General features: G+C 42.4%; 1 protein-coding gene across 7 annotated transcripts in view; it reads left to right on the top strand.

Moving 5' to 3' along the window:
• Positions 1-14,097, top strand: part of CUX1 (cut like homeobox 1) — a 283,475-nt gene that overhangs the window by 142,789 nt on the left and 126,589 nt on the right. For all 7 annotated transcript variants that reach the window (XM_086475312.1, XM_086475311.1, XM_086475313.1 and 4 more), the window contains 3 exons: positions 1,063-1,186; positions 3,132-3,208; positions 4,023-4,089. In XM_086475312.1, coding sequence (XP_086331438.1) covers positions 1,063-1,186; positions 3,132-3,208; positions 4,023-4,089 — 268 coding nt within the window. The remainder of the gene's footprint in view (positions 1-1,062; positions 1,187-3,131; positions 3,209-4,022; positions 4,090-14,097) is intronic.

Here is a 14,097-nt window from a genome sequence, read left to right as displayed (position 1 = left end):
CAAAGCATTGTCAATGGCATCTGTTAGTAAGCTGTTGTCTTTGACCCGCCGCATCTCTGTGTAAAGACGTTGAAATGTGTTGCTAGCTGCGAGTCTTCTGGCAGTCTAACGCTTTTTCCAAATTCCATTATTGTTACAAAGCATACTCTGGTGAATGTCCTGCTTTTCCTCTTATGAGCCCTATAAGGATTCAGTCCTTTCCTGTGGGTGGGATCAAAGGGCTTTCACGTAGGAACAGATCAGGGCACGTAACGAGATGCTGTCCATCAGGGGCCGTGCCGTGACTGCAGGTTTATGTATCTTCTCTCATCCATTACCAGGCACAGTAAATGCAAAATAGCTTCTTTATCTGGGAGAAGGGTTTCTGCAAATTCCCTGGAAGGCTACAAGTGCACTCAGAAAGTTAATGCTTGTGCGTAAAACCCGGTGTCGATGACAAGGCAGTTAGAGCAACGAGAAAATGAAGGGCTCCAGAGTGTCTGTTGGATCTGATCTACTGTTAATACAGCAGTTAAATCTTAACTGCCGTATTTTTCATCAGTTGTGAGGCAGAACGTAGCTGTATCCCAGATATGTGTTCAATTAGTGTTAGATTGAATCTGTGCATGAACCATAGTAAAACTGCCTCTTTTTACATGAGCACAGTTATATGAATTAACAGTCCTGTGTGTAAATGCATACTTAAACCTGCACTGGGGCTTTATTAATCTCTACTCAGCAGTGAGCTGATTTGAGACTAGTCAATAAGGTGATACTATATTTTACAATTGATTTTTTTTTTTTCTTCCTTTTTTTATTTTTTTTTAAGTCACGTTAGAGGAACCTTCTTCGCGCTCTGCTCTCCAGCAAACTCCATTGATCCTTCTCAACCTAAACACTTAAAGTTCAATTTAACATTTAGGGAGTAAAAGGTCTCCAAAGGGACTCATATCCATTGATTTTGTGTCAGAGTTGAAGAGCTAAAGTTTAAAACACACTGAGCCTACAGGGTAAAGAAAGCCTTGTGTTGTGGAACCACGTGGAGCTGTGTAAACTCATTCTTCCCCTATTGTTTTTCTGTAGAGGTTACAATAAAAGCACTTAAAGAGAAAATCCGAGAATATGAACAGACCCTGAAGAACCAAGCGGAGAATATAGCCCTTGAAAAAGAACAAAAGTTACAAAATGATTTTGCGGAGAAGGAGAGGTGAGTGTGTGTGTGTGTGCGTCTGTACATATTGTAGAGGAGGAGAGATGTGTCTTTCTATTTCATCTTCCCAGCCAGGACTCTCTCTTCAGTGCGCTGAGACAGCTCATATATTGAGCGATTCTGACGATTTATGTGTTTGACACGGAATCATTTGATACTCAACTTTGCACAGAAAAGCAATCGCAAAAGTGTGGAAGTGAAACAAGGACAGATTGTTTCTTCGCAGCGGTATTGTGTGGGGGGTGTCATGTTCGGAAGGGTGCAAACCTGCTTTTCTTCTTCCCTGGCTGTATTGTCTTTGTGACACTAATCTTTCTCCATTAGCCGACAGCATAATTCAGTCTGCTGTGTCACAGCACCACTGTACAATCTGCACAGCCCTGAGCTGGTGAAGGTGAAACGCTGTACCCCGGAGCCTGGGTGAAAGATGCGTCACCCCTGCTCCTATGGCGATGGCTGAGAGAGGGGATGTGCTCCTGAATGATCCTGAAAAGGGTGGCATATTCCTGCCTGTCGACATTAAGAAGTAGTTTAGTTATTTATTATTGATTTTTGGAAGCATCTTGGATGCATTTCTAATCTTTCACTAACGAGCAGGGAATGTTTGAATCTTGTAGGTTAGTGAGCAGGCAAATCAGGCAGGACAAGACCAAGTGTCTTAAGAGGGAGCTCTTTGAGGCTGCGTTCCCTATCTTGAGAATTTATTTCTCCCATGGAGCAATAACACTGAAGCTATAATATGCTCAACTTAGTGTGGAAGCCCTTCAGTTTTCATGAGCTTTTTAGTTGGTGGGTTGGTTGTTTAAATTCAGGTCTGAGTGGGAAGGATCTACCAGTGAATGCAAAGCTTTTTTTAATTCATCAATATCTGTGGTGGCTCTTTGATCAGTAACATGTAAGCAGTGGCTTTAACAAGTGCAATTTAGATACACTTAAAAATAAAATAAAATGGCAGGTTGTGGAACGCAAATGAAAGTGTGTATAAAAGGTTTGGAGTTCTCAAACTAGATAATTCGGTAAGAAGGGAACTGACACATGTTTCTCGCTGTAAATAATTATTAACCTGGTCAGCAGGGTTGGAGAATAAATTTATGCACCCTGTGGAGTGCAAGTAGGACGCTGGTAGCTCCATAAGCCGTATCACAATTGTGAAATCTGCAGAATATCTTTAAAGCAATGTCGCAAAAAGCAGCAGCTCCTGGGAGATGTTGGAACAACTCCCTTTCAAAGATGAGTTTTGTAACTCCTGTAGTCTGGCCTTTAGCAAGGAGTGTAGTGACTCTATGGCCAGATGATGGTAAAACTGGCCCAAAAAAGAAAGTACTGCCTGTGGACATCAGAAATGTGAGCATATTAAAGGTTTGCTCATGTTATATAGAAAATATCAGTGTGAATTTGTTTTGAAATACGTGTGTTTTTCTAAAGAGTAGCTAATAGTATGACTGTATTTGGCATCCATTACAGCTATGATGAAACAGCTGCCGCATCTATTCACTGTATCAGTTATGGCAACAAATTTCTTCGTTATGACAGTAAAATGGAAATGTATCATTCTTCTTGTACTAACTTTGTACAACAGAGGGTGCTTGGTGACAATTTTCTTAATGTGTGTGACATTTCCAAAACAAATTATGCTCAAGAAAACCTTCCACTAAAGTTGTCATTTATATAGCAGTCAGCTCTTGTATAATGTTCACAGCTTATGTTATGAGGTGGCTACACTGTTAAAATTTTAATAAGTGGGACTGCAAAGTATGAACAGTATTGCAGTGTGACATGATTTATGGGTTCCGTTGAAGCACCTTGTAGTCTGTGTGGTGTTGTCAGTTGTCTGATTACAGTTGAGACGTTTAATCACTCTATCTTCCAAATTTGCAAAATACAAATAAGTTGTTTAACATGATTACGAGCTCTGTTTTCACCTCTTCTCTTCCCTTTACAGAAAACTGCAGGAGACGCAGATGTCGACAGCCTCGAAGCTGGAAGAAGCCGAACACAAGGTTCAAGCTTTGCAAACAGGTTTGGTATCGCTGTTCTGACCTATACCAATGATCAGGCTGGAGGGGAGAGGAACAGAGATCATTAAACCTCTCGGGACTGTGTGTGAACCAGCTCTTGCAAGTGCAGAGAGATCCAACAGCGCTTGAACGTGCTTTGTGAGTCGGAGCTGCTTTTGGGCGTCACGCCTGCAGCAGCCGCTTGTGTTGCAGCCAGTCCGTTGGTAAAGAGGTGGGCAAGGCCGAGCACGGGGCCCGTAGAGCGTTGGAGCATCGCTGCAGTGAAAGCAGGCCCTGGAACTTTCCCTCTGTCCCGTGTTTTGCTCTGGTTTCACACATTTCTGAGCTGTGATAAAGACGTGTAGTGACCTGGGTTTAGTAGGAACCCAGCTTCTACCGGTGTGTCTTGCCTGGTGCTGTGACTTGCTTGCTGTTAATTTTCATCTCTGCATACTTACAGCTTCCAGGTCTGGACACATACAGTTTGGTTTACTATGGGAACACAAGAAATTTTGTTCGCTGAGTTACTGCAATACATATTTCAGATGAATAAGCAGTTTAGCCAGCTTAATGAGAAATTAATAATGTCTAGCTTTGTTAAGCAGTAACTGGGAATTTTTGCAATGTAAAAGAAATACTGTAAGAAATTGTGAAAAATCAAAAGCTGTGGTTTTTTCTAAGTCGTAATGGTTTGCCTAGGTAGAAAGATAAAGCAAAGAATTTTTCATCAGGAGATGTGCAGCTTTATTTATGGCTGAATAAAAGAAAAAGGAATAGTCTTTTTGCTTTTCACTGCTGTTACAGTGCTGTAATACTTCCTGTTTATGCCTTTTTAGCCTTGGAAAAAACCAGAACAGAACTATTTGATCTGAAAACAAAATACGATGAAGAAACTACTGCAAAGTAAGATTTCCCTGTTTTCTTTCTATGTCTTCCTTCAGGGTATCACTGCTTTTTTGTTTTGCATCTGTCTGTTGGAGACAGACAAGATGGAATAGGTTCAGGAGTCCAAATTTGTTGGGAAACATGGTCGTAATTTGGCCTCCTATAGAGAGATTATTAGTTTTCATGTTTTCTTTCACCCAACAAGACACTTTTCCTGGCACACATGCTGCTGCATTCATGGTTTCATTCTCAGGTGCTGCATCTGCTATGTATCTCTCATACTATGTATCTCTTATGTTTTATTTAGAAATAAGGTAATTGCAGAAATAAGATATTTACTGTGATCTTCCAATCTTGGTGAAAATAAAATTCAGTTTAGTCAAGGATTTCTATTTCACTGTTAGGCACCCTGGTTCTTTCTGCTTTTGGGGTAGCAGTCATCACTCTGTCAGATTCACCCCAAATTAGAGAGTAGCATTTTTGGCAGATTTTTCTTGTTTTCAAGTAGAACATGAAGATAGTCTCAAAAATATATATCCTTGTCGTCTTAATGACTACTGTTTTCAATTATCCCCTGGTTTTATTAACAATCAGTGCAGGAAACAACAAAAGAGAGACAGACTTCTGCTGTTTTTCTTTGAACCCTTCGTATTTAAGGAAAGTTAGTAATGAGAAGGAATTCTCACGATCAGCAGTATTAAGCCCAAAGAGTCATTTCTGTGTCTAGAAGTGGGATGGGAAAGAAGAAGCCGTTTCACATGGATGTCCCTGGGCTGCTGGAAGGGCAAGCGTTGGAAGACGCCCGTCATGTCCCTGTGCCCACTACCCGTGTCCTGCAGAGCCCCAGCTCCACCTCCGCTTCCAGGCAGGAGGCGATGGGGTGGATGGAGCAGCAAACCCTCGCTTCTGCGCTTACCACCCGCTCTGGTACAGGAGGAATGGGGAGGGAAGGCTGTTGGCAGTCTCCATCTTGGGGCAAAAGAAACTACAGCCTAGGCTTGATGGGAGGAATGACACAGTCCTGGTTTTGTCTGCAGGGAAGTGCTTTCTGGTACGGCTCGTGGCAGTCTAGGTAACACGGGGTTTTCAAAAGGAATCAAACTGGCAACAAGTTTTAGTTTCTTAGCGTGTGGTTCTACAAGCGTTGAGGATCTGATTCCCCACTGGGGAACGTGGAGCTTACAAAATTCAGTCCATAGTAGTCAAGAATGAGCGCTTGGAGTTGAAACACCTTTTACATCACTCAAAATAATCTTTTAGGTAAATTTTGGGTTTGCTCTTTGAGTCCAGTTTCTTTGAGTTCCATATGAGGTGATCGAAAGTATTTTGTTCCCTCATTGATTTCATCCTTCTCGAAGAGACGCATACTAATGATGTTTCTGATGGAGCCTTAAATTACTGCAGATTGCCTTTGTGTTTTTTCCTGCACGTAACTGGTGCTGGCAGCTCTGTTGCTGTTATTTTGTCTTGCAGTCGCTTCTGCGGGAACAGTCAGAGATCAGGGCTCAGTGGTTGTAGGCGCTGAACCTCACAACCCCTCACCCTTTCTAATGTTTTTATTTGCAGAGTGTTCACTTCATTTTTTGATACCATGTCCCTAAGTACTGTAATTTATCTTATACTGAGCAACAGACGTACTCTGCATGTTTGTTTGCATTTCTGATGTGTTTCATTCTTTCAGAGATTCACGCGGAAATACTTCTTCTGATCTTGAATATGATTCTTACCTAATATATATAGAATTACATAAAATTAGTAGCATCTGCAGTAACAAGAAGTTTATTGTGTTTTGTAGCAGAATGATTATGAAGGCTGGGTCTAGAATATAGTGATCATGGAGCTGAATCCTGAAGCAGACGTTAAGCATGTACTTTATCTCCCAAACTAATGTACTGTGAAAACAAACTTGTAGGACCTAATAACAGCAGAAATATTTTATCATTGCTTTGGATATTAATGGCAGGAATAGTTCTTGCATAACAACAGTCATCTGTGGTGTTTGTAGCCCAGATTTTGCAATATGGAAATCTAGAAAAACATGAAAAGGGAACTGAATGTAGACAGTGAAATTGAGTCATCTATTTTAATTGTAAAAGCTGGGAGAAATGTTGAAAAAACACCAATAAAATCAGTGAAAGACAGTTTGATTCTTTTCTAAAAAGAAACCGTCTTTTGATCTAAGTCTGAAAAGCTACTTGTATTGCCAGTTTTAGTTTTATGTTTTAAAAACATGTGATTTTTATCTTAGGCCAGAATTGTTAGTTTTACAGACACTTATTTGATGCAGATGAATTGGAGTGCCTTCAGGAAAAAAAAAAACGATAATTGTCAATTTTTTAAAGCTAACAGTGCTTTTAAGATTTTCAGTTTTGGAATAAAGCTGTCTTTCAACTGTTTGTAACTTTGAAAATCTTTTGAACAAACAAAAAAAAGAAGTAGAGAAATACACAGTAAAAAGTCTTCAGTGTCAGCATTAAGGAGGCTGGATTTTGTCCTAGCAACTGGTCGTTGTGATCTTAAAGCTGGAAATGGTTATGTCAGCTGGTTTGTTTGTCTTTTCAACCTGTCCCTGTTCAAAGTGCGAAGTGAGGTGCAGAGGTGCCGTCCGCACTGGATCCTAGCAAGGCATCTTCCAAGGCTGCTGGAATTAAAATCTGCGGTCGAATGAGCTTCTGTCACCCCAGCCTGTAAAAATCCCCCGTTGCCTCTGCCAGCGCCAGGTGAGGTGGGTGCAGCGGGAGCAGAGGTGCTGCCCGGGCCCCTTCGCCGCGTCCCGCAGCCGCCCCGCGTGCAGGGTGCCGAAGGTGTTAATGACAACAAGTCGTTTATTATGTGCAGTCATTGCAGTCTGTCAGCTGGAATATCAGAAGCTGAATTTGACAAGATGGCAGCAGCAAAGTTTTCCATGTGTAGGCTTGAAGTAAAATGTAATTAGCCTTTATGTGCAGAACAAGGATCCATTGATGAATACAGCTGGTCTTTGTTTTCTTCTGTCATTGAGTGTGGGAGGTAAAAGTGTTCTTCTTCATGTTTATTAATACAAGATTCCTTAGACAAATGGCAAGCACAGTTTAATATTTGTTGGAACACAGAGGGGCTTGCCAAAACAGTTGTTGTGTAAGAGGATTTCAAGGTTTTCAGATTATAATCATCTCTGGGTTAAATAAATGAATGATTACTCTGCCTTTTTCAATTAAAGAGGCACATCCTTTCTCGAGGCCTGATACTGATTTTGTTTGCTGTCCCACACGTTTCTATCAGCAAACCTGGGTTTAACCAGCGCTAATGAGTTTGATCTGGAGATTCTATCGGAGCTGGAACTGAAAAGCAAACTCAGACTTGAGTTTCAGGAAAATTAAAGACTGTTGGGGTTTGGTTTTGTTCCTAGTGCAACAGACACTTTTTTTTTCCTCCTCTGTAGAAAAAGAAACATTCTTGTATGCATTTCCTTAATTTTCCAGGGACAAACTGTTCTTATTGCTAACATTGCTCTTTCACTTGTGGTTCACTGCAGAGTCCGATAAGTGTTTGGGATTCCCAGCTGACTGGTTAATGCTCCCAGCCAGAATGGTTGAATTCCAGTTTTAGATCGATTCCAGAGCCACCTCTTTGCTCCCACCCCTCCTCTCCCCTAACCTAAATGAGCTCTAATTGGAAAAGGATCTTCGGTTGTAGCACATACAGTAGGCTTGTTACATTACTGTTAACATGTGGGTTGAGGCTCCCTGCCTTTGATGAAAGAAAATATCGAATTTCACTGAAATGCTACATTTTTACCACTAAATGTTAAGTAGTCTTGTGAGGATTTTAGGTACTGCCCTCCCTTCTGCAGTAAAAAGCCTTCGTAAACAACACAAAGCAAAAACTGTTTGGGTTAAGGCTGTCAGTCAAAGCAGCTCTGCTACCTGTTGTGTTGCGTATGTGATTGTCTGAGAGGTGCAGACTTTTTGTTCTTCTAAAAGTAGCAAACACGTGAAAAATGCAGCGGAAAAGGAGGTTTTCATATTTACTAAAGTAGTAGTTCTAAACCAACGACTTTCAATAACTTGTAGAAAACTACTTTGCCTTCCCCTGTACGGGGCAGAGAATTGTCCTTTCATAGGTCAGACTGATTAAGATTTTTTTTTTGGCAACACAGCTAAGGATGACACAGGAGGGCATGTTGGTGTAGCGTTATTACTGGTGCAACATTGCAAATTACCCCACTGTATAGATCCAGCTGACTTATTTTAATCCTGGGCTGCATTTTAATGAAAACTAAATCTGGAAATGAACAGAATGTGGTTGATGAAAGCGCGGTCTGCGAGCTGGCAGTCCCTGCTTTGCGATAAAGGAGAGTTTTTCATTGTTTCAGGAATTGGAAAACTTGGCTCACAGGATTTCAATATCAGTATTTAATACTTTTGTTCTTGCAGTGGTCATAGACCTCGGGTCAGCGAGGCTGGGGGTACCGGGGTGGGCACTGTGCACGTATCTCTTACGAAGGCCACCTCTGCCCTGAAGAGCTTACAGCACGATACCACGACAATGTAAAAGAAGTTAATGAAACAAATAGGTGGAAGCTTAGGAGTGGGAGGGCAAAGTGATGCCTATTTTCATCCCTATATCCTGCTTGAAAATAAATCCTCAAGTAATCTGCACAAAGTCAGAGGTGGGTGACAGATGGGGAGTGCTGGGGCAGAGGCAGGCGATGGTGGCAGGCGGGCAGGAGGGACAGCGGGGAGGTAAACAGCTCCTCACGTTACCTGCGTGCAGCTGCAAGGGACTCGAGTCTCCAGTTGTGGGGAAAGGAAGAGGTTTTCTGGATTTTACGCCAAAAATCCAGTAACAGAAGGGGTTGCTTGTGGGTTTTGGCTATTTGGAGTGAAGGGTGCTCCTCTTCCTGCTCATTATTGAGCAGATCTGTTCTTCAGGCATCACTGTAGAATAAAGTTCTAAAGATGTGGCTTTCTGCAGGGAAGGAGCGTAGGATTGGGTTTGAAGACAGAGGACCAGTAGTTTTAGAGAATTCCTGAAGAATTATTTCTGCCTAAAGTTGCGTGATAGAATTGGAGTTCACGTATTCCTGTGAAATCCTCTGTTGCACTGGGACAAGTCTCAGTTAACTTGGACTTCGGGGGAATAATTCCCAATATATGGTGAGAACTGAATTTGGCCTATGAATTACTTACTTTAATTTTTAAAAAAAAATCTTTCTTGTTTAAGTGCTGGCTGGTACCAATATATCACTTCTCAAATGTTTGTAGGCTTCCATTTTGACGGTGTTCAGGGTCAAACAGAATAAAAAATAAAGTGGTGCTCCCTCCAGCGTCACATAATTACTGTGATAGATGGTCTCAAATGCTGCTTCCCCCCACTGAGCATGAAATACTGTAGTTAGGGTGGTTGTGTTGTACATGACATGAAATAGCTTCTATTTGCTGTGCCTTTAAGGTCTTAAAGTTTCCTATTTCCTGTTCTTTTGATGAGTCATTAACTTCTAATGCTTGTCTCTGGAATTATTGTTGTATTTAAAGTGATTTCCCTAAAAACAGGAGATGGAGAACTTTGTAGGCCATGTCTCTTACAGTTGTTTTTTTTCCTCTTCTTAAATTTCCTAGTCACACTGCCATCAGTGAAACCCCAGGAGTGGTTGTAATGGGGGAATGAGAAACCAGGGAAGCTGTTACAAAAACCTAATTTTTTATAAGAAAAAAAAAAAAGCGGGGGGGGAGGGGGGGAAATTGAGTGTCTTAAATCTTACAGAAAGCTCTGTTTGAGATATTTGTTAAAAATTTGAACTGTGCCTTCTGCAAAGCTCAACAGGCTGAAAGTCACTATGTAACATTAATATTTTGTTTAAAAACCTAGAAATGAAGGTGAATGAGAATGCTTTGGAGATCTGCTGCTTATTTTGATTGAAAGCGCTCGTGTGAAGTAGGGCTTGAAAGCCCATGTGCAAACCAGCCTTTTTTGTCAAATTTCTGGTTCAGCCTACAGTCAAACCAGAAAAGTTGTGAGGTAGTATTGCTGTGGGGAGCGAATTACAGTGTTACCATAAAACACTTGCCTTTGCGAAATACTGAGTGCTTGCTTTGAAGTGTTGTCATTAGCCTTTACTTTTGGGTAGGGAAACTGAGGCATGAGGAGTAAGTGTAATGCTCAAAGCCAAGTCTGGTCTTGGCTGGAAATATGCAGACATGAGAATCATAAACCACGAACTGGCAAAAATACTTTTTTTTTTTTTTTTTAATTTCTAAGGGTGTATTTCTGAGAACTCCGTATAAATGGGGCATTTAGAGTTTGTAGGAGTTAATGCTGTAGCTGGGCTCTGTTGTCTCTTTTGTTAGACTTGTAGTGCTTGCAATTAGTTAATGTAGCTTTTTGACAGCACAGAAGTGCCCTAGGTCCTTTCAGGGCTTTTTTTTTTGTTTGTTTTTTAACCTCGAGTGAGACTATTCAGTTCCTTTTTCTAGTATAGCCTAAAAGCTGGTGTTATTTAACAGCCCAAAGTAGAAAAAAATAGCCTCAGGCTATTCCAGCATATTCTAGTCATCACCCTGTTATCTATAACCTTGGGTTGACATGAGATACTTAGATGAAAATCTTTAAATAAATGCAAAGTACTGCGTCGAAGGGTGTTAGGCTGCTGTGCCAGCCATACTGTTGGTCACCCCGACCATGGCTGCAGCCACGGCTCCTGCCTGGGTGTGAAATTGTGTGGCAGAGGCTGCAGTGTCCTTGAAGCACGGGTCTGTGTGAGCTCACGAGGGGCAGAAGGGTCCCTGTCCTGGCCGTTCTCACTTGCTTTCGCTGGAGCCAAACCTCTTCAGGCTATTGCAAGCTGCCTTCGTCCGCTGAGCAGAGGGACCATGAGAGCGTCCCTGCAGTTCCCAGCAGGAACTGGCTTTCCCTGCAAGTCCAACAAAGGGGCAGTCCAATTTTTTGAGCCATCTTGCTACGATCGCTCTTTTTATGTGTAACAGCTGAACTCTGTAAGGTGCCCGGGAGGGCTCTGTGAGGAAGAAGAGGAGCGAGTTGCAGGGAAGGAGGATGCTTCTCGCAAAGGCACAGCTGCCCCCGAGCATGGACAGGGTCATTGGGCTTCCATGTCCTGGTCAGCTGAGCTTGGTTTTCGCACAGCCCTTCTATATACATCTACAAATTATGATAGACTAATTTTTTCGAACACAAAGTAGCAAATCAACAGTTATTTTAGTACAGTACCACTTCTTGTGAGGTCTTGTCTGTGAAAGCAAGGGGGGCACGTGGTTCCGCCGTGGCTCCTTCAGCACAGCTACTGCTGGGCTAGAGTCATGGGGACGGCAATCAGGATAAATTCTTGAATCACCAGAAACAAATGATTCATCTGTTCTCAGGTGGGACCTGCCCTGCATAGTGTGCAGGGTTACCTGTGTCCAGTCACAAAGCAAAGCTCTCCCTCGGGCTCTGAGTTCAACTGGCAGTTACTGCAGTAGTCGTCTCTACCGAGCCACGCATTTGATGTGTAGGCTTTCTTTACTGGTGTTTACTTGAAACTCTCCCTGTGCTCTATAGATGGATTCCAGCTGCTTTTCCCACTCCCACGCGACAACAGTGCAGGCGAAAAAATGAGTCACATAGTGCGTGTTGTGCTCCCGCATTTAATGGAAGGAGATGGCTGTCCTGAATGAGAATGGAAGTTCAGGAAACTCTGTAAGATCCCAAGCACTACAACTCTTTACCCTGAAAACCAGTCTCTTTCTTCTGTCTTTATCTTCTTTCCCTCTGGAAAGCCGCGCGTTTGCTGTGAGAGCTGGCAGACCTGCTCTCCCAGGTACCACAGACAGCTTTTCACATTCGCCCAGTGCTTTCATTTTTTTGTTTGTTTGTTTGTCTCTTCCAAGAACAGGAAGGTGTGTGCCATCACTGTCAGTGGCTGTATCTGGCACAGACTTTACGAAAGTATCCCTCCGTTGTTTCCTCATTAGACAGGTTTTTCAGCGTCTCACTGAATGTACACCTAACTGTGTCTGGTCCCGTCCCTGCCTTAAAATGTTGCTGTGACACCACAGCTATAAAGCCACCCTTACTACAGAAACAGGAACATTATCCTCTCCATGGGTGCTTTAAAAATAAAAAGGATTTCTGTTTGATATTATCTGTCAGTACTGTTGACGTTGGGAACTTTGGGGTGTTCGCATTAGGATAAAGGCTACAGACTCAAGTCTTACACCCACATCGTTATACAGGTCATCCCTGCTGCCTTCGCATGGGCTTTAAAACTTCTGGCAGTTATTTCTACTGCCCACCTCCATGTAAATCTTTGCCTTCCATTTTAATCCTTATCCTCAAAATGCCTGTGGCAGAAGCAGAGCTCGGAGGGAAGCATCTGTGTTGGCATTAGGTGCAGGAGCCACCCTCAGCACCTGCACCTCTGCCCTGGTCGTAGGAGAGAAGGGTGTTTTGGTCTGCAGGCTTTTGGCAGTTTTGGCAGTGACACAGCCGTGAAGTGGTGGCCCAGAAACAGTGGCGTTTGCCGTAAATGAAAGACTTCTCTGAGCAGCAGTTGCAGCTTGGAGCAGGTTAGCGTGCAGGTTGGCTGTGCTGCGTGCGGGTGTCAGAGGAGCGTGTCCTCTCGGTGCAGCCCCTTCTAATCATCCTGGAGACATCACTTGATGGGACCTAAGAAGTACTATCTCATTTACATATCCTCTGAACTCAATTTAAAGACAATAATGCCATGTGGGATTGCAGTTTTGTGTCTCAGAAAATATCTGGTATGATGAAACTGAATCTCATTATCTTGATGAAATTCTTTATGAATAAGTTTTTAAAAATAGTATCTTTGAATAAGAAACTGAGAGTCGCAAACATAAGGAGCTCAGAACCAAGACTGAGCACTAGTGCAGGGATTTGGAAGAGAAGGATGTCGGCCAGCTCGTGGAGCAGAAGGGATAAGGCAGGATGGTGCAGAGACTAAAACCAAGAAAAACAATAGACAACATGCAGGCCTGTTAATAACTTCATTAGCATTCATGTAAAGCATTAAATAAACAAATGCATTTACAATCCTGTAAGCCTGATATTATTAACCGTTAGTATTTATCTAGTGTGTTTCTGCGGGAGCAGATCATAGCAAGGGCTATGGTTTTGTGCCTCTGACAGCCTTGCCTCCCACTTTTTTAACGTGTTGAGAAACTGAGTCCAGGCAGATTGGTCAGGGACATGGGGGCAGTCGGTACTACAACAAGGATCACAACTAACAAATCAAATCACTGGGCAGAAGAAGGGACTGCTTCTTCCCTTATTTTGCCTGGATACAGCTTCGTGATGCCCAGAATAAACCCTAGCTGATTGAATCTTGCTTGCAAGTTTTAAATGCCTATTAGTAACGAATTTTGAACAAAAAAGTAAATTTGACTGAAGTGCTGCCCGAGGGTTACTAATCTTTTGTAGTGGTTTTTCAGTGGCTTGTAATAGATGGTCTTTGGTTACTCGTGATCGCCAGCTATACAACCTGTCTTCATTCCTTCCCTCACATTAATGAACTTTCAACTGAATAGTATATTTTTTTCCACCCCCCAATACAGTGGCTTTTTTTTTTTATTTGAAGGGGTTTTAGGCTAGTCTGGACTTGGTTTGTTTTGTGCTGGCTACCAGGCATAAATCTCTTCAGTTCCCTGGGGAACTGTGCCTGCTAGATGGTAAACCTGCCCTCCTGCACCTCCTGGATGAACCGGGAGGGGTCGGACCACTCGTAACCTGCATTGCTGGGTTGAAGTCAGTCTGGTTTCCAGTTATACTGACAGGCATATGTATTCATACAGATAGGAAAGAAAATACAGAGGGAGCGTCACAGCAGCTTTTGTCCAATGGCTTACATTTTCTTCCTTTTCCCTCCTTTGATTCAAAATTCACCGCTGAGGAAAGTGGATCTTTCTCTTACGGTTGGTGCTAAGCAGAGTTGCAGGGCAGGATTGTGAAACAGGTAACTTTTTTTGCATGGTTGCCTCAAGAAATTGTGTTTAACAATGTTTCATTTCCTGTGTATTTCCCCATTTATGG

This window comes from Leptosomus discolor, chromosome 18, assembly GCF_034619465.1.
Source record: "Leptosomus discolor isolate bLepDis1 chromosome 18, bLepDis1.hap2, whole genome shotgun sequence".
NCBI lineage: Eukaryota > Metazoa > Chordata > Aves > Leptosomiformes > Leptosomidae > Leptosomus > Leptosomus discolor.
This window is presented reverse-complemented; position numbering and strand designations above follow the sequence as displayed.